Source organism: Pomacea canaliculata, linkage group LG9 (genome assembly GCF_003073045.1).
Source record: "Pomacea canaliculata isolate SZHN2017 linkage group LG9, ASM307304v1, whole genome shotgun sequence".
Taxonomy (NCBI): Eukaryota; Metazoa; Mollusca; class Gastropoda; order Architaenioglossa; family Ampullariidae; genus Pomacea; species Pomacea canaliculata.
This window is the reverse complement of record NC_037598.1, coordinates 24,733,086-24,760,160: the sequence shown is the minus strand read 5'-3', so window position 1 is coordinate 24,760,160 and position 27,075 is coordinate 24,733,086. Positions and strand designations below refer to the sequence as shown.

The 27,075-nt window shown below is 41.5% G+C and overlaps 1 protein-coding gene and 3 non-coding genes across 4 annotated transcripts; 2 read left to right on the top strand and 2 right to left on the bottom strand.

The window, feature by feature from the left end:
* Positions 1 to 5,668: 5,668 nt before the first annotated feature.
* LOC112571747 (putative universal stress protein SAS1637) lies at positions 5,669 to 26,245 on the top strand. Its single transcript, XM_025251003.1, has 5 exons — positions 5,669 to 5,686; positions 6,866 to 7,194; positions 21,040 to 21,129; positions 22,280 to 22,365; positions 23,338 to 26,245. The coding sequence occupies exons 2-5, from the start codon at positions 7,104 to 7,106 to the stop codon at positions 23,533 to 23,535; spliced, it is 465 nt and encodes a 154-aa protein (XP_025106788.1). The 5' UTR covers positions 5,669 to 5,686; positions 6,866 to 7,103; the 3' UTR covers positions 23,536 to 26,245.
* On the top strand, positions 16,506 to 16,578 carry Trnak-cuu. The gene has a single exon. It is a non-coding gene; the product is annotated as a tRNA-Lys (tRNA).
* Trnak-uuu lies at positions 18,689 to 18,761 on the bottom strand. The gene has a single exon. It is a non-coding gene; the product is annotated as a tRNA-Lys (tRNA).
* On the bottom strand, positions 19,585 to 19,657 carry Trnak-uuu. The gene has a single exon. It is a non-coding gene; the product is annotated as a tRNA-Lys (tRNA).
* Positions 26,246 to 27,075: the final 830 nt, after the last annotated feature.

Below are 27,075 nucleotides of genomic sequence, written 5' to 3'. Positions count from 1 at the left end.
AAACCAATGAAGTACAAATAATCGAAAAAGACGATTAATAAAAATCAGATCAGCTAAACTGATTTGTTAATGTTGTATCTGTCCGCTAGACACTAATACTATCCAGTGACTGGAATGTTGTGCACTTGTCGCCGAGTCATGTGTGCAAAGCAAAGACCCATCTTTGACCCACCTAGCCAGTCGCTACAGTGTCGCAGACAGCGCATCACCTGCAGTCACGTGACATGCAATGTCAGCAGGAGGGAGATGGGGGTAGAGAAAGCTTGCTGTTGCTTCAGCAGCCTCCTAGTTTGTTCATGGCAGAAACCGACCCTCGCTATCACAGCAATAAAAGTGGGTGGGTGGGGAGAAGTCAGCACGAGCTTGTATGATGAGATTTATGGGTTTGTTTTTTTTATTAAATCCCACCCCAACTTCCTCCTCTCATCACACTGATTTCAAGTCTGCCCTTTAGGGACACGGAAAAAAAAAAACAACCACGTTTTTGAACAGCAATTCTCTTGATGACAAATGGCATGTGGGAAAGAACACTTTGTCAAATCTCAAGCAGCTAAGCTCTGATATTCCTTCATTGCATAGAGAAACAAAAATTACTGGTCAGGCGATGTCTGGTCATGTGATGTTCGTTGCCAAGGAAACACAGTAGAGACGAGGTTTCTTCATGTTTATATTCTGCTTTTTTTTTTTTTATTTTGAGGTAGTAACAATGTAACAAATAAATATTTTTTTCCTAGAAGGTTATCAGGAGGCTGTGTGTGTGTGGAGGAGGAGATGCGATGAGTAATTAAGTGAGATATCGAGAGAAAAAAGGGAGCTTCAGGGTATAACACTACATCCATGCTAAGTAAACTGTTACGAACATATGGCAGTGGGTTTAAGTGGATGCGCACTTACGAACGCATGCGCGCACGATTCAGCATGTCTATCGATCCAGCCTCTGTGTCGTCACCGACACTGTTATTGCTCTCTCTCCTCCTTGCTCCAAAAGTGTGCACCCTCATCACCGACATGATGGATGCTACAGAGAGCGCCATGACAAAGAGGTGGCTTTAGAGATCGCATAGGGAACACCCGACACTCACCCCGGCAGCTTCGTTTGCCCCGAGCGTCTCGAGAGAATGCTGCTAATGGTTTAGTTTCACAGGCTTCCCGAACCCAGCGGGGAGCTCAATCGGAAGCAGGCAACGGTTTCTGTTGTCAGCCCAACAGTACCACGACACTCAGGCTCGTTTACAAGACTGACTACTGTACAGAAGTAGACAGACATCAGGTGCTGCTCAGACTCGTGATTGTTATCACAAATGTCGATTACATTGCCATAAATCGGAGAAACATCGGGATCCGTATCTTCATCATAACTACGTGATTGCTACGTGATGTCTGACACGGCGGACATACACGGTCATGAAATTTGAAGTAGATAACTATCCCTCACCCGGATCCATACGGGGAGGAGAGATTTGCAGAGTGATTATTCGATGGCAGGAAGTAGCACGGCGATGTCAGAATGAAATTAGAACTGATGATTTATTTATATTTTGGAAATGACAAGCTTTGTAAACTCGACAATCAACGAATAACAACACAAGGACAGAGAAACAGAAACAACAGATGTTCTGCAACTACAAATCGGACTCAAAAAGGAAGGGACATAGTGTTCGCTGCCAATCTCGGAATTCTGCAACTTCATGACTTGCTTGTACAGGTCCAGCTTTGCCTCTGATTTGTGGCTTCCCCCGAGTTAGCCTAATTGCCTAATTTTATAGTTTTAGTCCAAGGGCTGAAGCCCGGGTAACTTTGCATGCAAAAGGGAATTTCAAGAAAAGAAGACAAAGAGATAGAGAGAAATGGAAAAAGAAATAGAGGCTTGATCTAACAAGCAAAAAAAAAAAAAATAATTTGTGTGGTGGCAGGCATGAATAGAATAGCAATAAGCCAACTTTTTTAATGCACTGGAAGAATGAACTACATCATTCAGGCAAATTACAACAGTTGGAATACCTATTTCTAACTAGATGCCACCAGACATCTCTGGAATTGCCAAGGGAATCAGATATGTCTGATACATCGCGCAGCTTTAGCTATTTCTGGGTTACCATAAAAACTGAAGGCTGAATTCTTACAAAATAATTGCCATCTTGTTTTTTCTTGATTGTAGGCTTAAAGATGTAGGAACATGTTATTCATTGATGCATCCTTCTCAAGAAATGTTGTTGGTCGTAGGTTGTCCACCAGAAAGGACAAAACTGACCTGCATGAACTGCTCTCTGAGTGTTTTCCAAAGTCTGAACAGGATGACAAGCTGAAGAGTGATGAATGAGTCGATGAAACCGGCGACTGGCCGTCATCGATCAGTACCCAGAAATACAAGGCTTTTTGGCTCAGCGAGCAATGGCGCTGGTCACAAGGTGCTAACAATGGACAAGGACACTGCCATCACAACCACCAAGACACTCCACTGCTATGTTCATAAGACTCGGTTTTTGAGAAGGCAGCAATGCAGACAGCCCTAGACACGTACTAAAAGCGAGGTTAAAACTAATTAAGTTTGGGTTAAAGGTCTTCCTTTTACGTCTGCCTTCACCAAGCGTTGGTGATCAAGGCGGGTAAGTTCAGACCCACGATTTGTGGTAGAGATCAGAGCAGCATCTATCAACGTCTGCATCCTACTCGTATAACCTGTGTTCTCAATCAAGCTTTAAATTAGAAACCCAGGGAAATTGGATGTCAGGATGGCCTTGTTTTGTTCAAGTCGCCTCGTTTATGCAGATGGGGAGATAACTTTAAGGGGAAACTTTTTTCTACATGAAAGTGAGTGAAACCTTCACTGTAAGAAACAGTCGAGTCCTATGTACCACCTGATTTATTTGAAGTGGTCTAACCAATGTAGTTTGTGAAACAACGTGAAGTGGGCTTTATGTCAGGTTAATTATTTATAATTTATAAATAATATAGTTCACATACCACAACGATGCTGCGACTGTAATGTTTAGTTAATGCGTGATTGTCACAGCCTATCATCTGTCAAAATGCAGGTTTCTCCAGCAGGGTCAAGATTATTTTACCGCACGAGGTCAGTTTATCGTGTCAGCTAGTACAAGTCATCGACGAACCAATTCAAGTTTGGTTCCGGGCTGAACAGGTCAAAGCATGGCCGGCCTCGTGGTCTTAGTTTTATCAACGACCAGTGAATGTCCTGCGTGCGACCCTGGCATGTGGGGGTCAGCAGTGCAAAGAGAAACGCCAACATAACGCTCTCAGATGACCTTTTAGTAAAATAGCCTCATGTGACATGCCGACGTGTAAGGCTGTGTTTTCCTACAGCCGCCATGTCACCGGAAGCAGACGACGCACAACACGTGGCTGCTTGCGTCAAATCTTAATAAAATGACGACTTCTTGCCATGTTTGACGTCACTGTCGATTGTCACTTGTGATATTTTAGCGAAAAAGCAAAACAAAAGGTTTTCAGCTGATTGTTAGTTGAAGATATTCTATTGTACTAAACACGTGAGTATAATCAGTTTTATGTTTTAAGGCTAATTCTTTGCTAGTTGTAAGCGTAGACATCTCAGAGCAGGGCTGAACAAGACCTTTTAGATCGTAGCTCGAAAAAGCTGGCATTGCGTAAATCTTGATTCTCTGCTGAAAATATGTGACTGAGAGTAGACCTGTAAATGTGGAGTTTGGCACCTCCGTCAGTACGAGAGCTCTCGCGCTGTCTGCAGCTCCTTGCTGTAAGTCAGTGGTGGGCTGACTCGTTCCTCTTGTGAGCATTTGTTTGTGGCTCCATGGATTATGTTCAATATGTTGCAATCAAGGCTGTCATCCTATGTGTCACTGTCACAATCCTCCTCGTTTCCCCGCTTAAACAATACAGCACCACTTTCAGCCCCCGCCATCTTAAGCGCTTGGCTCCATGGATTATGTGCGGACGCGAGAGAGAGAAAGGAAGAGAAATAATGGGTTTCAGGATTGTTTGTGGACGATTAGACTCAGTTATATAGATTTACTAAATCCTTGGACTTATTGAAAATCTTTGCTGACATGGAACTTTTGTGGGGCAATGTTCCCTCCCCTTCCAATAATATTTTAGTCTGGAATGAAATTAAAAAAGGACGGCAGCAGATGTCGCCATGCAATCAGAGATTCTTTGTCAGTAGTGGTGTTAGCGGGTCATCAGACACACGAATGCATCTTTATCTACAAGATTTCTCAGCGGCAATGTATTTGTAAATACAGATGGTTGTTTATTTTTTATGCTGACTGTGCACGCTCATTTTAGTGCTCTCCTGCACGTATCCAGGTCGAACTAACAAAGTACTCACTGATGAAGATGTAAACATCGTATTTTACACATCTACACTGAGCCACGTGTGCCACAAACTGCGTTTCAGACACTGATGTAAACATTCGTTGGCCACCATGGCGCGTGCCAGTGCATGCGCATTTCATTTCCATCACCTCTTTCCTTTGTTTACTTGTTCACTTATGCACTGAAATATCATTCTGAACATACGGCTTATAACGGCAACAGCAGTTTAAAAAAAATATATACGACCATTATTAATCCTCGATTGTTAAAACTACACTCTATGTAGGTGAGGTCAAATTAACCTATTTTCATGTACCTCACTGTAAACGAAAGCCGCTTTATCAGTGCAATAGCAAGAAACAGAAGGCTTTTTTTTTTTTTTGCAGCTCTTTTGTACTCGCATATGCGCTGTTTTTGTTTTTAATTGGAGATGCTCACAAATGCAACTGCGCCTATATCTTATCAGTATAGGCCATAAAGGTGAGGAGTCATCTCTTAGTCTTGAACTATCAGCCTACTTTGCCGGTCATGAAAAGCCACTTACTGTAGTTTCGGTTTTAGCAACATTTTGTAATTTAAAAATGTGCTTTTGGATATAGAGGCCACATAAAACTAGCACATTAAACGAGACACAACACCCATGAAATAGAACAAAAGCTTAGCACACATGCGAAAGGTGGTCAGGTGATTAATCAGCACCGACATATATGTGGTTTTTTTTTTATTTCTGCGTGGAATGACAGTATGTGTTAATAGCGTTGTCTTTTATCGCGTGTTCATATGCCTTGCTGTTTACAACGTTCGTGAGTTCATGCACCTACTGACCGAAAAATGAAAATGTCAAAGTAAACATGAACCTTCGAATTTAAAACTGCCCGTATCAAGGACGCAAAACGGATCGGTTAGTAATAAACACCGCATATCGCAAACCGGTCTTTCGACTGGTCGTGACTTATCTACTATTTAGACGCACAAGAGGAAATAGGGTGAGGACAGAATGTAGAAGAAGGCGCTGTTTTTACGAGCAAAAATCATTTAAAAGATAGCATGAAATAGGTGTAAGATGTCATTGGAAGTTATACTGGTGTGCATGTTAACAAGAGATTTTTTTTTTTTTTTTTTTGATTGGGTTGTTACACATTGCTCCTTATTCTGCTGATATTAACAACTAAACATGTAAACTTTTTTAAACTGCCGACAGGGGTTGTGTAGAGCAGTGCTAAGCAATAAAAGAAATTAAAGACTATATAAAGACTAGCAAACAACTGTATAACGTGACAATTTAACGACAAATATTAAAGGGGGAAAACAGCTGAAAGTAAAAAAAAAAATCGGAGTAGGCCCCCCTTAACGAACGGAGTGTAGCACTGTGGTAAGTTGGCACCAAATTTTACAATTTATCAAATTCCCGTGACTCAAGCAGTAAACTCTTCTATAGAGAAATAATTGTGATTAGCAACTTAGTTTGGGTGTTGGGCCACGGCACTGCAAGACCGTTAAACTTTATGAAAGTTTCGCTGACAGCAGTGTTTCCGGGCTGGCGTACATTCCTGGAGAGCAGACTAGACTTCCTGCTAGAGGCGCGCTTGTTTGTGGTGATGGGAAAGGTCGGAGTAAAGCTGATAGTTTTTAAAATTAGCATTATATGGAGGAAGGAACCATAATGCATATTGCGTTATCTTAATTCTCTCTGTGTGTGCCACTGTCTCTCGTCACTCCATTTCTTTGCTGTAACTCCAGTCGTGTAAGAATTAGATCAGATCTTCCCCCACCAACAGCCCATTAATGGAATTCTTATCGTTGATCCCCAGGCTAAATGTGCGTGTTCTTGATTTTCTACATCTTGTGCATGAGAATTTTTATACCGCCCGCCCATAGCCATTATCATTTGTTGACGATATATTATTGTGTCGACGAGCTGGTGGGATCTAATCGTGCAGCAACAGAGACAATAACAAAGACCTTCACTGTGTTGCTGTTCTATAGGGTTATATAGTTGTTTGTTTCTGAGGTCAGGGGTGAGGCGGGAATGGTTCTTAGATTGTGGTTATAGCTGTGCGGTTTAGGTACACACTGTATACAGCTAAACGAAGGCTGATGGAGAGAGAGATCGTCTAATTAGGTCAGTAAACATAGTGCAAACGTTACAGAGGCTGAGTGAGGTGAAGCGTAAAAGAGGGTCAGTGTGACATTTGACCCAATCAGACACAGTTAGCATGAAAGAGTTATGAGTTCCACCATTTTACACCATCGCAGTAAAGTGCAGGCATTAGTGTGGCGACACACAGTCCTTGGCCTTGCTGTTAATTGTACACATACGCTGTTGACTGGCATAAACACGCAAACACACTTCCTCCTGTGTAGCGCCAAACCGCGCCATTGGCCAAGGCCAGGCACACGTTCCTCCACAGCAGGTTTTTCTTTATTATTGTCATTAAAATCATTCAGACCAAGTAAGAAGAAGGTAAGGATGATTAACTGTTCAAATGTTTGTATTCTTTGTGTGCAACTTGTTTGAAACTTCCGTGGGTTTGTGCTGCTGTTTGTACAGGGGCGTTGCTCTCGGCGCACGCGAGGTTGGCTGGCCGAGACTGCGAAGCAGACGACTGCGAGCGTGCGTCTTTTTTTTTAAAAAACTCACCGATTCTGTCGTGAGTATAAAAGCCTGCAAACTGGCGTCAGAGGCCTCAGAAGCGGGCGATCCAGGATCAGCAGACGACCTCGTTGCTGCACAACCGCTTGCACACTACGAAGTTGAACATAAATTCTTCGAAGAGGAATTGGAAGAAATGGAGCACCAGCAAACGCAGCCGGGCGGCGCTACTGCGAATGTTGTGATATCCGTGGACAACAGCACGCACAGCGAGTTTGCCTTCAACTGTGAGTGACTCATTTTGTTTGTCATCTAGCCCCCACTCCAGCCCTCCTTTTTCACTTGCACTGTTCTTCCGCTGGCAGCGAAGAGACTGCAGGCATTGATACAGTTATATCTTCGTTACAGGTTGTGCTGGTTATATATAAGTAGATTGTAGACCTGTCTTGGCTTCAGGTCTGACTGAATGATGTGTTCTGGCATCTAGTGAAGTGGGGGTTTTTATTGGGGGAAAGGGAGGATCGAGAGTAATGCATTTCTGTGGTGCATGTTTTCGGCAAAATTTAGGAAGTTGACAAATTTAAAAATGTGTGCATTTCTATATGTATATGTGTGCACGTGTGTGTGTGTTCTAGGGAGCTTACTCATAACTCGTGGCTCACTTCCAGGCAAATGACGTTTGTCCTCTGTGTGTGTTGTCAAAGCATTTGATTAATTGCACACAAACTTGTCTATCCTCACCTCGCGAAATGTGTGTGCACTAGGCAGCTGCCTGCAGGCTGCATGCATTGAGTAATGGCCACGTCCCCAGTTGCCAAAGAATCCAACAAGTGCAATTTTTATGGAACACTGACAATGAAGCTGGAAAATATAATGTCTGTTTGGCCAAGAAATGTTGACATTTAAACTCACGCCCTTGCTATGGCTGTTGCTACTTTGGGATTCACTGTCGGTTGAACAACACACACAGAGACTGCTATCATGCTTCCACGTTTACCCTCTATGTACACAAGCAGTCGGGTCTTTACTGATCGTACTAGCTGTCCATAGAGCCCCCTTCCCCCTTTACACGCCCCATCCACTTCAACAGCTGCGCGTGCAAACTGTTACTTCCCATAAATCTAGGGATGCAGTTCAGCAACACGTTTTTTTTTTCTTAGTAAACTGATTGCTCCAAACCCATTGCGAGATAACCCAGTCGCTTTCACACCGTCATAAAAAGTAAAATATACCTTACAGGAGCGTCGTTTGCTTTCTGATTGTGGATTGTTGAGATGGATAATACGCAGGTGAAACAAGCGAGTACTGGAGTATATGTAGCTGTAATAGTGCTTGATAGCACTCCAGTGTCGACCTGACCGCCATGTAAAGCCGATTTAACGCCTTTCTCCTAACTGTTAACCGTGTTTTCTCAAGGTTTTCTGTCGCGGGCTAGGAATGTAGTGGGGGAAAAATCTTCTGCAAGGGTTTGATATTGATTTTTCTCACCATAAGTCGGTAACCTTTTGCAGAGGCATGTTTAATAGACGAAATGGCTGCAACAACAGGTGTAAGAGATGAAACGGGCGGAGCTGTTGTTTAGATTGAGGCATTTGTAGTAGATGGTGTATGGACTATAACTATGATTGGTTGCTTGTCATGGATTGCTATACTTACTGTAGGGATTACACTTAAAGTGGGAGTGTGAAATAATGCAATATAAAAAAGTAAGTCACAAAAGTTACATCTTAGTCTTGTAATATTAATACACTTATACTAAAGGTATAATAACATTTTCATGATTATTATAAGGAACAACATATGGATGAACTTTACTAGAAGGAAAGATACTCTGCATTTATCTTGCTTGACACTGTAAACTTTATTCTTGTCATAATGATATTGTCAGCTATTATGTGTATTTAAACTGTCCTAAACTCACCTTGCCAGAAGTGCTTACCCCATAAATAAATAGCCTACGCAGATATGAAGTCTTTTATATCCCATCCAAAAATTCAGTAAAGAAAAAAGACTAACATTAAAAGGAGAATGAGCATGACAGTGACACTGATAGAGCAAATGACAATGATAATTCCATAATTGTAATGACTATGATGGTAATCAGTGATCATGTGTAATCTTTTGTTATTTGGAGCAATTAACCAAAGACAAATCTTTATGTACTGCAGGGAGAAATATATTGCGTTTTAGCTTAGTAATCTTTTGATGGGAAATTCCTTTTGTCAAACCAGAGCAGTCTGACAAAATCTAAAACCACACACACCAAAACACTTGCACTATTGATTCTCTATTGCTGAGAAAAATTTAAGTTGATTTAGTTTCTTCTTAGAGATCTAATGAACAGTGACTTCTTTTGTTGTTCTTGGTGCATGTGTGAGGGAGAGACCCAGAATGGAGTGTGATAAGTTATTAATGCTCATTTTAAATTTGAATGTAAATATACAGCTCTGCATTTTTTTCTAAAAAGGGGTGAAAAAACATCTAAAATCGGCTTTTTTAGACTATTTTCTTTGAAAACAGTAATTTAAAAGTCTTTGTAGTATCTATATTTGTGACTGGGACTGTTCATAATCTTTTTTTAACTGCCCAGAAAAGTGCTTATAGTAAATTAGAGGTTTCCCAGTTACATAAAGCTAATCATATCCTTAGGATAAACATATAGATGAGGGTAAAATCAATGTTAACAAATAGATTGAATTTATGTATGAATTGGTTTTTGCGTACATGTTAAATATGTAAACAGAAATGTAAATATGTACATGTCATCAAGAGTAATGTTTTTGTTTTTTTACTATGTACATGTTTATTTATGTTAATATCCAAGTCAATTTGTGGGCTTTTATACATATTTTCGTAGGAAGAAGTTATGTGGATGATAAATTAATGCATGTATGTTCAGATGGATTTTGTTTAAATTACTTTTTGACACAGTAGAATGTTTATTTATTGCAATGATATTTAGGTCAACTGCTGTGTGAGCATTCAAACCCTTGTAAAATCCTCCTCAGAGCAAACCGTATAAATTAACAGCCAAAAAACATAGACAAATTAAAGTCTTTTTATGTGGCAGCCTTCTACAAATTAAGTCAGAGAAATAAACGTTGCTATCGATGACTTTATGTAGTAGTGGATGATAATGACAAGTCGTCGAGCATCGCAATTCCAAGGGAGGTAACTTGTGTGAGTAATCAGTTTTATTTCTAATTAGGGATGTTTTTGGTGGCACAAGAAGTAAATTACCTGTTTAGCACTTCGATAATCCTTCTTTCTAATATATTTGTTGCATTTGGTTTACCTGTTTTGCATTCTTTGTATTAAATGTTCCTGTGGATGATGGGGATGGTCATTTGGTTAAAGATTTCTATCACTCAGAATTGAGAAACTTGTGACCAGCAGTTGAGATAATATTATCAGTGTTTGTGCTCGTTCTTTTCAACATGTGTTCATCTGCGTGTAGTGTATATTTAGAGTTGGGGTGGTGGCTTGTTTCTCACTTGGCCTTGACTGTGGCGGACATCCGACTCAGCTTCTGCCTTCTTCACTCACAACCTGATGCAAGTGGCGCCCTCTAACACGCGTTTTTGCCACGATGAAAGACATCTTGCACAAGTGCCCTAGCGATGTTTGTTTGCTTGTGGCTTCGATCCAAGGAATCTTAGACTTTTCTTTCAGATGTTTATTTATTGACGTACTTCCCCACCTACATTTTTGAAGGGCATAGAGCAGTTCTTGCTTTATTATTATTATTTTCATTGTACGCAAGGTGCGGGGCTTATGACCAAAGAGGTGTTAATTTCTCAGGTTACAACAAAGATGTTTTAAACCTGTATGTCTAGAATATTTTTGTAAGGCCGTAAAGGTGTTAAAATTTATAATTCACGAAAGAATAAGATCAGTGGATAGGCCGAAAACTTCCTAGGCACGCTGTGCTCTCTCTTCTCTGAGTGTGTGTGTGAGAGAGAATGAATAGATGGACTCGCCCACTGTAGATAAAGCTTATTCATGCTTGCTCAGTGAAGTCTTTGCGCAGATTCTCTGCTCTTTTCACTGACATGTCCAAGCACTTACAATGTAAAAATAATCCAAGTCTCGATCACACGTACGCGGTCAAATATGCTGCCAGTACACCATTCACAAAAAGTACATTTCACCGGACCACGTGCATACTAAGACTGTCATTTGACTGAGGATAGGTATCTAAAATGCTTCTTTAGTGCGGGAAGGGGGTAAAAGCTATCGCATACTGCACGTGACAGGTCGTGACAGGTTATGACAGTCCCCTCTTTCCTCGCCATGCCACCATAGACTGGCTTGGCTAATGTGACCTCTGCATGACCTGGAACAGTCACTCCTGCTTGCTGTCGGTCCGCATTCGCTTTATTTCCTTTGTTCGCTCATCCAGTCTTCCACCGAGCCAGCCAGCGATGATGGTGTTTGCCTCTTTGAGACGTAGGAAATTAGTTCCGGAGCCGTCTGCCAGAAGCTCAATTTTAGATGTAGGTTGCTGGACAAAAGGGACAAACTGGTTAAAAGATCGTGCAAGTGTGATCTTTTCTGCGCGTGCGATTTGTAAATCTTTTTCCCCTTCCTCCACACCTCCCTTCACAGCATGATGATCGTATATTGTAGCCGGAAAATTATGCCTTTTTAACTGAAACTTTCAGCTTTGGAAAATGGGATTTATGTTCTTACTATTTGGTGTGTACGCTTAGGGAATAATCTTTGACTTCAGATGAGCATTTGCTTAAAGTTATCTCAAAAGGTCTTGGAGGATGATGGTTGATGCTTACAAGTAGAGCAAACAGAAATTCCTCTTGTCGTGTTTGTGGGAGGGTAGGTGATGTGAAGGTGAATGGAGTGGGGTGGTGGGAGTGTGGCAGTCATCTCGTTGCCATGCCGCGTGTCACGTGCCGCGATGCCGTTGACGTCTGGCGTGTGTGCTGCAACGTCGAGTGCGTCCCGTTGTGATGACAGTGTGCCGTATGGTTAAATTAATGAGGAGCCAGTAGTCTGTGACGGTCGTGTGGACGCTCAACGCGGAAAGTAGCGCGAACAAAACACATTTGATGTGAGTCACATGACTGACCCCATCAGTTACTCGATCTTGTACATATTCGTGTGGGTTCGAGCTAATCAATTTATGCAAGAGATGTCTGTGCCTGTTGGCAGTCTGCAGTTTGCTTTTTCATGTGTTAGCGCGTGTTTTCTTTGCCCTTTTTTCTTTCCTGCTTTTTGTTTTTAAGTTGTGAAGGTCGGGTGAGTGGAGAATGGTAGGAAGAAGTTGGAGTGGTTTGGCTTCCTTCATACATTTCGTTTCCCTGTTTATTGTGGGATGGGGATTATTTGAAAGGAAGAAGGTTGGTTTTTGTTCATTTCGTATTACACTGGGCAGCACAAGGGGCCGTGTAGTCGGTCAAAGGACACAAATGTGAGGTATAGGGCGGCTGCTTCTGGTGTCACTTTCGGTTATTTACGATTTTCACAGAACACCATCTGTGACCCTTCTTTGTCACCAGCCAGGCAACAAACACACAAACAGCGGATCTTATCAGGGTCCTTACCTGTGGCTTTGCTGCCGGTTAAAGCCATTCCTTAGAATCACAGCAGGCTTGAAAACTATTGAGTGTGTCTTCTTGGCCCTCTTACAGTGGATGTCTGGGCTATTATGGAGAAAATTTCCTCTCAGCAGCAATGCTGGTGGATGTGCCCTATCCTGAAGTGTTTTGAAACTGTCCCTGACCTCGCATCTAGCTGTGTGGGTGTTATCTAGACTTGTTACAAAGTTTTATCTCCAGTGAAGTGGGCTGTTATTTCTCGGTAGCAAGTCAACACGAGCTTCATTGGACGGTCATAAGCAGAAAATAGGAAAGGGGGCGCCGCGAGGGTACAGTGGTACAATACTTATCACCAAGTCAGGTCAGAGATCAGAAGGTCCGGCAATTCAGATCTCATTTCGATACACAAAATATAAGTACGTGACACCTACTCATAAGGCTGGTCTTCTGGGGTTTTCATTTTCATTTCCTCACACCATACCTCCCTCACCCCATAACTTGAAATCGCCAGCTGGAAGCACTTTTCGCCCAGTGTAGACCGCTTATGAACGATTCTGAAGCACCTCTCTACTTTTGATATTTCTGTTAAATCGGTTACGTGCATAAATTAAGTTGACATTCACCAGAATCTGTTTATGCAGCGAGATAATAATCTTCTAGACAATCTCTTCAGCATCAAAGAGCTCGAAAACAAGTAAGTTGTGGAAAGGAGAAGAGTGAAGGTGATAAATGTGCGCGCGGATGTTTATCGGAGACAGACAAGCAGATCTTCCACCTTCCCAATGCATCGGAAGCCATGCACCGTTATCCTCCGTGTCCTCGTTCTTCAGTTCTGTTTGTCGATGATCGATGCGCCGTGTGAGCTGTTTGTCAACACGCTCGAAGCGACTGGTAACTAGTGTGTTAGTTCGCTCGCCTGTTGTTTCATTTCTCGAGAGACTCGCCTAGAGCGGCTACTTGCCTGTCTAGCAAAGGCGCACGAAACATCCTTTGAGATAATATAGCAGTCTTTCTTTTTTCTTACCTCTCTTTTTCTCTAGATGCCCTAAGCCATTCTCGCCTTCTTTTGATGTTATCTCTGTTGTCGTGTTCAAGGCGATCACTTTCCCTTGTCCGCCAGAGGTCGATATCACGTGAGTGGCCGCCTGCTGCCTCTTCTGCCATTTTCTTGCCAGCATGCATGCACTATGCCATTGCTTACCTAAATGTAAGCCTCAGGTAACTGTTTCCTGTTGGCACCGATCGTATGGAAATACTGGTTTAAAAACAATATGATTAAAGTGCGTGTGCATGTGCTTGTATCGCTCGCTATCGGATGTTGGGTGTAGGGGAAAGAATTAAAGGATTTGTTTCGTATTTACGGTCTTTACGCCTACTTGCAGCCTTGACTAGGTAGGTCTCGTTTTCGCAGCCAGGTTTTACATTAAAATCGGAGTGTCCACGTACGCCCAAGGTTGCACTGGGTATACATGAGTATGGCTGATTTTTTTAAAAAAAAAATCATATGGTCATGATTTGATGAGCAGGATTCTCATCGCAATCTTTGCTTGTTCTGTTATAAAGTTCTAGTACATGTTGCATGATCGATAACAGGCAGAGCAAATGAACAAAATGTGTTATTTAATTTACAGTATATATAAGCCTGTAATAGTACTCTGTAGACTATGTCAACGAAAGAACATATAGTTGTCGATTTTGGGGGGCAAGTATTTTTTTTAAATACATTGAAATAAAATATTACTATATATTATAAAATATTTCCCTTCACACTTTTATATTTTATGTTATACGTATAAAAAATCAAGAGACCCAAGGAAAGCGATCATTTTACCCTTTTTAGTACATTTCAGATTTTTTTAATTTTATTTTGTTTTTTGTTGTTTACTTACTTTATTTTGCGATCTGCGATCGAAAGAATTGATTTGGGAAAAGAGAATCTGAAAGCTTCTAACTAATTATTACAAGTAAAAAGAGACATAATATATATTGTCCTGACTTCCATAATAAGTTCGCAGGAAATAAAAATACTGTATAGTTACTGTAAACATCGATCTGTCATTTCTGCCTGAGTAAGTGATGTAGCTTTTAATTATTTCTTTTGATGGATTCTTGGCGAATGACTGTATGGCTTTAACCAACATGTGTTTGTTTACGGATATTTGCCGATCGGCTAGAAAAAATGGTGGAAAAGGCATTTTTACTTTCCCACTTTAACAGTATGCTACCTGTTTGTGGTACGTAAAGGTTAGGTATGAGGGACAGTGAAATGGCGCTTTCCACAGATGACGTCACGATCTAGCCGCGCAAGGGCTTCTGGGAATGCAAAGCGGACATGTATTCCCCGCATGTACTACACCAGCGTTTGCAGCGAATGCGTTGCTGCGCAGTTTTTTGTTTACAAAAACAAAACGTGAAAGTGTAAAAATGCGGTTTTGATTTTTTTATTTTTCTCTTTGTTTACTATGAAGCAGAACAGTACTTGTAACCTATAATATTAATTACTATACAGATTTATTTACAATACTTTTCTGTCATATGCCCCTGAATGTATTGATAGGCTGACCATCAGTTTAACACCAAAAATTCTTTTCAGTCTGTTTTTGGTAAAAATATTCCCACATTTCTATCTTTGACCAATCTATGTGGTACATTAGCATTTCACTTGCTTTTAAATACATAAGCTACTCTGAAAATTTACCAAACAGCATCCAAGAAAAACCATTTGGGAGGCAACACAACTGAGGTTTAGGGGGATAGTTCTACTGAGAAGCATGAACTTTTTCAGTCTTTCATTAAAGCGTTCTACATGAATTCTTGCCTTGGCTACCCTCCTTGTATCCATCTCCTGTTCTGCAGACAGGCTAGCTCGCTTACCTAGAAATGCAGGGATTTTTATAGAAGCTGGTCTCGACAAAAGCAAATGCTATACATGTACTTTAAACCCTTTGTCCACAAGCAAAACATCTCCTTGTTCAATGTGTTGTAGAATGCCACATTTCTCAAATATATCAATAAAACATGCAGCACCTTTAGGGGCGAATGCAATCAGTTCTTTTATTGTGGTATGGTGCTTTTAAGAGGAATACACATTGCCTTGCTGCCCATAATCCTGGGTGTCTGACAAAAGAATTGTGTGCGGTCTACAGAGTATCTGACATTTTTAAACTGTCTAAACACTCTTGGCAAAGATGTTTTATCTATATCCTTTGTTGGCAATATAGGGACATTCATAGACTTGAAGTGTATGAACATAAACTGATAAAAATTTGCTCTCAAACGATTCAGATGTGTCAAACATGTAGACAATCATTTTCGGTGAAAGTCCTTTTCGCAGCCTCAGAAGTCGCTAATACTGGCTCGTCGCTCTCAGATGTTGGGCCTTTTCTACCACGAAAATGCAGAGAGCAGATATATGTGTTCCTGGTTATTTTCTCCACATTTTGGAAATCAGATCGCCCACATAAAAACTGCCAGCGCTTTGCTTTCTCAGTCTTTAACTTGCCTGTTGTCTTTCACACTGGGTCATGTTGTCACTGGTCTTACCAGGCTTTGGAAATGGAATAAAAAAACGTCCCCTCCGGTAACTGCTCTGGATATCTGGAGTCCGATTTACATAAACCTCAACAGCAGTGCTTGGTTCCTCCTGTTTTCAGCATTGTTTCAGAGATTAATTAAAAAAAATGTCGCTCTTTGTCAGTCGCCGTAGCGTAAACTGAAAGAACAACGCGCAGTGTTTGGCCGCAAAGCAATCCCATGATGCTCTGCTGCGTGACGTCACAATCTATTTTTAGTAACCCGAGAAAGCGCTATTAGGACTCGCCCGCGCTTAGCTTTCTCGAGTTCGTGATCTTTGAACCCTCAGTTGTTTTGAGCAACTTCAGTTGCATTGTTTCAGACTAGGTAGCAACTTCAGACTCATCATCATAATATATGTATCTCGGCGACAAACACAAAGGAACAAGGTACTTTGCTTAGAAAGTGAAACGTGTTAGAAAGTGAGATATTAGGAATATAAGCTTATAGTTAACTCCAGCGCTCAGCTCGCCCGGTTAGCTCAGTCGGTAGAGCATGGGACTCTTAATCCCAGGGTCGTGGGTTCGAGCCCCACATTGGGCGTTTATTTTTACTTTTAAATCTCGGTACAGTGGGCAGTTATCGATGTGTTCTATGGGTTATCTCCTGGCCAAACCTCAATGTGGTGAAAGGTGTGTGTGTTTTATGTGATTTACATGTACATCTCACGCACACAATTTATAATGACTTCATTGCTTTAATAAAATAAGGTGACCATCCGTCCCCGTTTTTCGGGGAAAGTCTTCCTTTTGGTACAACTGTCACCACTCAGAAATATGTCCCCTTTCTAGTTGGTTCTCTTTTTTTTTTAATGTATCTCCTCACCACGATAATGTGACCTCGGCGCGCGTGCGCCATGTTTTGAGGAAGGTTGTGCTTTACCGCATGCAGCAGCTTTTGCGAGAAATCAGGTGATAAGCTTTCTCTTTGTGCTCTGTGCTTTGTCCCTACTCAGTCACACTGGTCTGTAGATTGTAAACAGGGCGCCGGGCTCTGCCTGTGGCTGTCTACGCACGGCTTGCTTCTGGATGCGAGAGCATCATGGCGGTTCTTCTTCTTTTTTTTTTCAATTGTATTAAAAGTTTCTTTTTTCAAATGACAGCTTTTTAACATTTGTCTCACAGATACATAACACGTAACCTACAGTGTTCTACAACATAGAACAAACATCTGCACATAAGGTAACAGTCATCCTGGCGGCTTTTTCTTCCTCCTGTTGTTTCTGCATTTTCGTGCGGTGATCTCTGTGATTCAACATGAGTGCTGAAAGGAAGTGTCAGTTCAGTGATGGGATTTAGCGTGAATTTTCATATTTGTTTGCGGCCCCAGATGCTTCTGTGGTGATCTGCAGCGTGTGCGTGTCAACGTTTCCCATGGTAGTGGTGGGAAAACTTCAATCACGGAATACAAGGGTAGAGAAAAGCACAAACTAGTTTTGCGAAGTCGGGTATCTTCAAAAACCAATGACTTAATTTTTTCGAAGTGCAGAACGTTACATGAAGAGTACCACCAGGCAATTCATGAAGGTATGTTCGCCATAATCAGTTTCCCATCCACAGACTGTAAAAGTGGTTTCGAAAAAGAAATTGGTGACAAAAAAATAATCCTGTTTCATGACTCCATACTTCATGTAGAAGTCAACTAAAAAAAAAAAATATGTAAATTATTAGTAAACGGAATTGCAATTAAACTTAATGTCCATACACACATTTTGTTTCTTGAACTGATGCAGTCTGTACAGAATGTATTTATGATTTACAAAATTGTCCGCATTTCCAGTCCCTGCACGGTCTTGCGTTTTGCTTGTTGGTGTACGCACGCATGTAGTAATGAAACTGAATGTTCACAAGGCATGAATTCTTCTCGAGACGTATGTAGTCTACACTACCCTACCCTCCCTCCCCCCAAGTCCATGGATTGGTCCAAAACTTGGTCACCTTAATAAATAAATAGTTGTACTGTCCCTTCTCGACTCCTCTGGGACATGGCACAGAAAACGAAAAAGGAAGTGAAGACAGACCTATTTTGAAATGGGCTGTTAAGGAAACGACAGTTGACTGGAGTGATTCATTACTCAGTTTTTGGCTCTTGCAGCCATGTGACTTCTTTCTTTTAGTAGATGAAGACTTCCGCCACAAGAAAATTAAATGTATTACAGCTACACTTGCTGTCTCACCACTGGACGGGTTACTAGGTTACTTGAAGTGTGTGCGACAGTGATCACTGAAGTGAAGGGAGACGTGTGTGAGGGCACGTTGTCAGCTGACAATACCACGTGCAGGCCCCTTTGTCAGTGCCCACACCACCGCCCAGCTGTGATCACGTGAAAAGCCGAGGCTTCGCGACACAGCACAGCGTGTAGTGTGGACCGCGCAGGGGACTGTGTGTGTGTGTAGGTGTGTGACTAGACACAGGACTGTGTGTGTGTGTGCGCAGGTGTGTATCTAGACTAGAGCTTTGGACGCCTCGTGCTACCCCTCCTTTCAGCTGGTTGGCTGTTCCTTGTGGCAGTAGTGTTGTAAGAAACTTTTTATTCTGATGTTTGTTGACTTGAAGATTGCAAGATGCAACGAAGGATCATGCATAAAAGAAGACGTGAAAACAAAATCGATGGCAAGATTACTATTCTTCGAAACAAAAGCTAAAAAGTATGCGCCCGATATGGGACTTGAACCCATGACCCTCAGATTAAAAGTCTGATGCTCTACCGACTGAGCTAACCGGGCTTGAATTCGTCCATTCCAAAAACGAGTTATGAAGCTTTTTTTTTTTTTTTTGAGCCTTATGTTTTCTATGTCGAAAAGAGAACGAGAGTGGTCATTTGAAATTACTTTGTTTCGAAATTAGACTGGTAAATATCGTTGGCCTTTTTATAAGATTCTTGTCTGTTCTTTTTTGGAAAGCCTGTTTTGGAGAAAATAACCACAGCCCCCAAAATGTTTACAATTATTTTTAATTAACAAGAACATATACTTTGTTAATTCATGATGAAATTTATAGAGACGCACTTCCACATGTGTATGTTTTATGTATTATGTATATAATTTTATAACAAAGGAAAAATTTAATAATAATACAGAGAATACAATCTATTCATAACATAGTTTCTGTCAACACGATCAGCCCGGCAAGTATCGAGTATGCAAGTCTCCTGCACGTGAAATGAATGTCGAGCTGCGTTGCCTGATGACTTGTATGAGGCCAGGCTATAAGAGGAATAGATAAATAAAACTCGCACACCAACACATTATTAGGAATATTGAGGATGCAGGGTGATTTGCTTCGAGTGATTTGCTGATCGTGTAAAGCATGCATGTCATCTTGGGTCATGCAGGTGTACAAGCTTTTGTTAACAGACAGTATCACCTATTTTGACCAAAGGCGATAAAAACAGTAGTAAACTGGCCGGTGGCTCGACATAACTATCATGCACACTTTGTCAATACTCGTTAATGTTATAGTGGCCGCTATTGCGCGTTAATGCAATGCCTATAAAATTGTCGGAAGTATACTTCTACCACTGACCCAAGGAAGAAAAAAATCTCAGAACGCCCGATGAGGGACTTGAACCCGCGACCCTCAGATTAAAAGTCTGATGCTCTACCGACTGAGCTAACCGGGCGTCTCTGTGAAGACATGTGGACATGGTTCCTTGTCTTTGAAAGAGCATCTTTCTTTGTCGAGTGTAGCTTATTGATGATCAGAATGTTACGATGTTATAAAGCATGGACCACGCTGACCTAATCTCATCTTTTGATAAGTAACCTATCAATTCTGGTATACGACTGGGTTCGTTTAACTAGCGGCTAGATGCTAGACTTGAATAAGAACTAGAAAAAAAAACACATTAAACACCAATGATAGATGCCACGCATGTGGAGATATATATGATAGGACTGAAACAAACCGGATTTCAGTTTTGCTATGCTATATGACATGAAAGACGAAGAAACATGGAGGACATTGACTCAGTTATAGCAGCAAGTACTAGCCATGAATCTGTGTCACTTGGCGACCATAGTGAAAACTGCAGGCGGTTGGAGAAATCAGGGTGTGCATACATGGGTTGTGTGTGTCAGGCTCGGGTTGAAGCTGGTTTGACAGGAGTCTTCCAAAAAGAAAGAAAAAAAGCAGGTGTGTTAGTGTTAACGTGTCTGCTGGTCATGTGCTTTGTAAACAAAAAGCAGCACATCAATGCAGGAGCCCACATACAATATTGCAATAGATCGATCTACACCGTGACAGCCGGTCGTGCCACATGATTCTGTGCACTACAATAACAGAACTGAAAATGTGTGCAAATCAGCAACAACAAAATGACCATAGACATGAGCCGTTTGGTTTCCGCTCAGTGTTTCTTATGTAGCTGTTAGATTGGGGATAGACAGTTGTTTGTAAGAATATATATGTCACGGCACGGGTGGCTTAACAACTCACTCAGCCAGACTAATGCCCGTTCTTTCAACACAACACAAGACGATTGCCCGAGGCTGCCCAAATCTTGCTTATTTCGTTGCCGAGTGACTCAGGACTTTACAGACTACAACACTCATACCATTAATAACAACTCACATCAACACACCTTATTCTAAAGACGACAAACATCTAACGCTTAACTTAATGTTTACATCCGGGGCACTTCCCCTTATCAGTCTCAACTTAGTTCAATATCTCACAAAATATGAAGATTACACTTCTCGAACTGCACGGCACCAGAAATAGGTTGACATAGGTTTCAACAATTGTTGATGAGCATTGTCGATGGAAGAGGGTGTGTGCGTGTTAGTTGCTGCGAGATTGGCTATAATTAATATATGAACTTTGTAGCCAATAATTTATTCACTGTGTTTCTGCTGTTCATATCATATAAGATTTTTTTTGCTAGTCTTTCTTGTGTCACGAACACAAAACTATGTGTGCTTCCACTCTTTACGATTTGCGGACAACTGTTGAGAAGAGGACAATAATTATGATCAGTCCCTGCACGTTGTTTGTGTTTTGCAGACTACATCAAAGAGATTCACCGGCCAGGTTACCGTCTGCACGTGGTTCACTGCTCGGAGGCCTGGGCCCACCTAGCCTCCCTGGAGGAAGGTAGGTCAGGAGATTCTGACACCTGACGAGCTTAGCTCTCGGTGGTTATTTTCTATCATGCGCAATCACTCATATAATAACCCATTAAGATAACCAGTTCTTCCTCTAACCCTAAACTGAAGATGACTAGACGTTCAAGCACAAAAGGTTAAAAAAAAAATCCTCTTTAGTTCAAGAGTACTACTAAAAAAACGATGCACGCTTGGCTGAAATTATAAAAGTTCTTAGATTCTGATAGAAGAAGCGTTCACTTGTTAAACATTTTAATTAAACGTTGAGAATATATTTTTCTTAACGCTCAGCTTAAATTATATCTTTTCTACATCAGTAAAACGTATGAAAATGTCTTAGTACTATTTATTTTGTATTAACACGCTTTGAACTTCATTTAAAACTGTAGAGATTTCTACAACTCTAAGCCAGTTTTGAAATGTTATTAACACGGTTCCATGGTGCCTGGGTTGGTTGTGAGTAGTTGTCTTGGTGGTAGGTGTAGACCACCCCATTGGATGATCAGGAGCAGACAGAAGATGGCGTCAAGCCAATTCTCAGCTTTGGAAAAAAAATGGGGTAGAGAGGGCAGTCGTTATAAAGAAAATAATTTATAGATAGTTGCAGAAAATAAGCACGTGAACCTCATGTGCTTCATCAAGAGAATTAATTCCGAAAACAAGCTTTAAAAAAAGTTATGTTATCTTGAAGCAAGAAATGAAGAGCCTAGTGATGGCGCAGTTCTCCAGAGTGCAAACTGAAGCCAGAGGCACCGGTAATGGCACAGTCCCACAATGCTTCGAACTCTCCCTTCCTCCCAACTTCTCAGTGGGCACCTGCTCCCTTGGAGGGTTGATAGGAGAAAGAGAGGGAGAGGGATTGTGCACCACCCTCTCAAGGAACTGGCCCCGATAAAGGATAGTCTGTAACGCCTCCTTCCATAATAAACGAACGAGGACTACCTCTACCTTTGCCAAGTGATTAGCATTTTATACCCGAGAGGTCACAGTAAGAGTATTTTGGTATTACGATCCTGGTTAGCAACAGTAGAAATAAGTGTAGAGAGGTAGATTGTATTCTAGTGATACCACAAATATTGTTATCATATAGGTGGCCTGTGAATAGTCATGGTACATTTGTATTCTGTTTTTATTCTCAGATAGCATTCACGACTTGAAGTTGAAGGAAGATAACAAGATCAAACTAATGAAGGAGAAGTTCACCAAGCTGATGGAAGAGAATAATGTAAGGTTTCAGGGCCATATTTTCCCAGCAATTCTGTTTTTTCTCCTATTCAATCTATCGATCTCTCGATCTCTTTATCATCTTTCCCTTTTTTCCCCAACTCGTTTCCCCTGTCCTCCCACCCACCGCACTCCCATGTCTCATACTCACGCAGAATTCCCTAGTGTGCAGTCTGTCTTGTGTAGCAGAGTGGATAAGGGAATGCCAAGGGGTGAAGGATGTTAAAGGTTAATCACCGACATTACAGAGCTCAACATTGTGTACTGATTAATAGAATGAAAAGCTTGCAAGCAAGAGCTAGGTTTATACAGATATTATATACAGCGGAAGGGAGTAATATTTCTTTCATCATGACTGTATAGTCATCAGAGATCTGTTGAATCGAGGAGGCCTAATTTTTATTGCCCAACAGTTTTAATTTGTTTACCCCTCTGGAATCTGCTCACTAGGTTTGCTTTTTGTCTCTCTATCCCTGCTTTTCCCTCCCAACCTCCTGTATCGACCACCTGCCACTGCTGTTATCATCTATCGCATTACTATTCAACTCTCTAAACATTCAGGCACCGCTGACAGTAGCCCATTTTCATGAACATATTTGTTTCACCTCGTCTTTTTTCAGTGTGACAGATAGCGTTTATAAAAACAGTGCCTTATGCTGTCAAAGTATTCTTAACTCTGTTTAAACGTAGCTTTAAAAATAATCGCAAAATTTGAATTTCCGTTTGTTGGGGGTTTTTTTCTGATGGTGGTGGGGGTGGTGGTGAAGATTGTAAATAAAGGCAGAAAGTCGAAAGAAAACAGCCAAATGCATAAGCAATCTTGTCACCATAGCAACCGTTTGGCCACGAGGGAGGAAGCAATCGCAACACTGGTCGCCTTGTTATTGCGTAAACCAGAAAATAAACCCCCAGCGAGCTTGGTCGTTAGATGGCATGCACTTCCTGTTGAGGTCTGGAGCCGTATTGTGTGCAGGTGGAAGGAGAGTTCCACATCCTGGGCGGGAAGGACACGTGGCACAAGGTGATCGAGTACCAGCATAACATTAACGCCATCATGATCGTGGTGGGGTCACGTGGCCTCAACGCCATCCGCCGGACCTTCATGGGCAGCGTCAGCGACAGCATCGTGCATCACGCCTCCTGCCCCGTTCTCGTCTGCCGACACCCGTGATGCCGGCGACACAGACTGACCTTTCGCCTTGACCCTTGACCTTTCCTTCGCCCCCTCCTTATCGTGTCATTGACCCTCCATGCTTTGTCTAGCCGTGTACCCATGCATGTTGATTATAAAAGAGTTTAAAACGTATGTAAGTGTGTGTGTGTCAGATGCTGCCCAGACAGATACAGCGGCAAAGTGCTGCACATGTTTTGTAGCTTGAATTTGAATCTTTATGTTTGAGACAGTTAATCTCCCCCAATTGCTACTTTCTACCCCGTTGCCCCACCAACCGCATCCCCCTTCTTTTCTCCGGGACCCTTCATACAAGAGCGAAGGCTCTAGTGGCTGTTCTCCCCCACCCTTACCCTATTTGTTTGTTGCCTGCATTCGGTTGAAGTTTGTTTACTAAGGGGGACAACTGCCATTAATGGTTTCCTGGTAACATTAGTTTGAGTGAAAACAAGTGACCTCTTCAGCTCGGTTACAGAGTAAAATAGCGAAAATAGATCCTCAGGTATAAGTTTAATTTTAATCATTTCTTATCGGTTCCTTTTTTATTATTCAACCTTTGAGAATATCATTCATTTGATTATCTCGGTTGGATTGAGACTCGTTCCTTGCTGCACCTGGCATTTAAAAAAAAACTCTCATTGTTAGCAGTATTTATACAACTCTCTTGACATGCACCTCTCAGTGGCTTCTGGGATTTCCGGGAAGCTTTAGCTCATCTCCTTGCAAAAAGATTTGTTTCTGATGCACCAAAAAAAAAAAAAAAAGAAAAAAAAGAAAAGAAAAGAAAAGAAAAGCGCGGGAGGCGGATTTCGGGTAGGGGGAAGGACATTCTTAGTCTCATTCCTCACTCTCTCCTTTCCCTGAGACATTAAAAAGCGTGCGAGTTCCATAATCGGAAAACATCTGGCACGTGCCGCATTAAATTACATCACGTGTCAGGCATTGTCAAATTAGTGGATGAGTATGTTCTGTAATCAAACATCCTTTGATACTGAAGTCTTCTTGAGCGTTATGAACACGCCTTGAATCTTTTCTTTGTTTATAAGTTTTATTTTTGTGGAGGTGGTTCCCTTCCTAGCCATCAACATAATTTAATGTTCGACGTATCATATACGAGAATTAATCACACCTTTGTAGTCTTGATAACATCCTGGTTATTTCAGTGTTGTGTGTTTCGTGTCATATGAGTTCATGTCGATCAGCCTAGCCAGTGATCGTTGTTTCTTACAGCATTTGCCAAGCTTTGCTGTGCAAATATTTTAGCCTGCATTGCCAACAGTCGGTGCGGTGATGCCGCGCCCTCGACTGTTCTGCCCTGTTGATAAACGGTGCACGATTCTGTAAACTGATCGAGCGACTTGGGGGGGCCTCCTAGAACTGTTCCAGAAGCACAGATGGAGTGACATCCAGCCAGCACTGTTACTGTATGGCAGTACATTTTATAATGGAAGTCGACATGCCAGTTGCTCACAAACAAATTACAAATATTGAATTTGAGAAGGGCGATCGATAGGACAGCTATTGTCTCTACACTTCCTTCTTCTGAGTTGATTAGAACGGGGGTGATGCGTTCGATGCCCAGCTGCATCCTGTCGGGGAAGCAATATTGTGTAATGCAATGCGAAATTAAACAGAGCTAACTGTTCCTGGTGTAAATTCTTAATAGTTCTGCTTGTGATGTACAAAAAATGAAATGTAGAGAAATAATCATTCACCTTTAATGCACAAAATGTTCAACTTAAGAGGAAAATGCTTTAGGTCTCAGCACTGTAATCTTAAAGGATAAGTGTTATCGCCTACTTAACAGATTTCCATGAGAGTAATCATTGTCATTCCTGCCATGGGACACGTGCATTTTTTTCCCCACACTTGTAATCCTGTCTCAGATTGACATGCATGCGGAATTTTCAGGACAAGTTTAAAATTCTATCGCATCTCGTATTGTCGAATGCCAGGTGCTCGGCCTACTTTTGATTACGAGCAATCATTTCAATGGAAATGAGCCATGATACAGTTTTTGCAGGAAACCAGACAAGGCTGTTTTCTCGGCAAACTAAACCGATTTGGCTCGTTGGGGTAGGGAGGGATAGAGAGCAGGTGTTCCCAGCATCGTAGTTACAAGGAGAAAAGTGCGAGAAAAAGTGAGTTCAGAGTGTGACCTCTGCCTTACAGGTGTGTTGCTAACAATCTGAAGGTTCACTGCAAACCCTTTGTGCTCCTTGTATTTCTTTCTTTTTTTCTTTTTTTTTTTCCATAATTTGTTTAACACATCCTCGATCTAGGGCGACATGGTTTGATTGATATCGAGTGATTGTGGCAAAGCTGTATTATAAAGGAGATATATTCGTAAAGTGTGGACTACCAATGTTATTTTTAAAGGTTTGTTTTATTGGTTTTTTAAAATATTGATGCGGTACTCACGTGACATTTTGAAGACCAATGCTCAAAGCACGCTTCACTCCTGTGTATTGCTGACCGAATCTTTCTCAGTACAAGACAAAAATTTGTAAAAACCAATTAATAATCCACAAACTGAAAGAGTGGAAGACTGTTAATTGACTCTTTTATGAGATTCGTCTGAGGTTCGTGCGCACGTAAACTGAATGCATTTTCCCGAAAATTGTAACACGATGCAGAGTTGTTGTCACTGCGACCAAGTACTATGACATAATTATCATAATTTCTTTTTGAAATAAAGTTTAAGCCAAAGAAGAAGTCTGTTTTTATATACTGGTGAATGGCGAACGTGGACGGTAACATCAAAACAATTGTATTTGAACTTTTCCTCCAGTTTCTTCCACCTGTGTTCACTCTGCTTTGGCTCGACCTTCGCATTGTGAGTTCGATTGTTTGTTCTTTCAATGTCCTCATGACTCTCACTTTTTACTTGTCATTCTCTCTGTCTATTCCTTCAGTTGGTGATGGTGGGGGTGAGAGAGAAGTAGGGGCCTTGTATCGTCAATTCTTCGCAAGCTAATGACGGAAGTTCAAAGGTGGAAATAATAAAAATAATCAAATCAAATCAAAATCAAATCAAAACAGACTTTATTGTCTGCCCAGGAGGACAGAAATTTGTCTTTGCTCACATACCATACAGACATTTAACACACAGTTAGGAGTAAAAAGTGAGGAGTAAAATAGTGTTGATTAGTCCATCCAAAGGGCAGTGTATGTTTATCCTAATGGGGGACCAAGGGCCTAAAAGGACATTTGTCATCACGCAGAAGCCCACGACAGAAGATTAGTTACATAGAGAGGACCGATGCTATCCGTTGGTGGGCAGAGGCTCTACGAGCATTATACTTAGTCCGCTTTCAGTAGTTTGCCGTGGACCAACGAGGTCGACGAGATTGAAACAGAGGTCGAGTTAGCCTCTACGATGTGTCAATGCGCTCTGGTTACATCTTGACTCGCTCGGAGAAGAGAGTGTTGTGCTTCCGCATAAGAGATACGCCGAGAAAGACCTAAGGCGTAAATGTCAGACATCAGTGCCACAATGAGTGGTCGACTACGCCGCGAAGCTCCAGAATTTAAAGCGGC

Excerpts from the sequence above, each read along its gene's own strand:
- LOC112571747 (XM_025251003.1), top strand. The coding sequence starts at position 7,104 with ATGGAGCACCAGCAAACGCAGCCGGGCGGCGCTACTGCGAATGTTGTG. Across the intron at positions 7,195-21,039 it reads CAGCGAGTTTGCCTTCAACT|ACTACATCAAAGAGATTCAC; the intron begins GTGAGTGACTCA and ends TGTGTTTTGCAG. Across the intron at positions 22,366-23,337 it reads AGCTGATGGAAGAGAATAAT|GTGGAAGGAGAGTTCCACAT; the intron begins GTAAGGTTTCAG and ends TATTGTGTGCAG.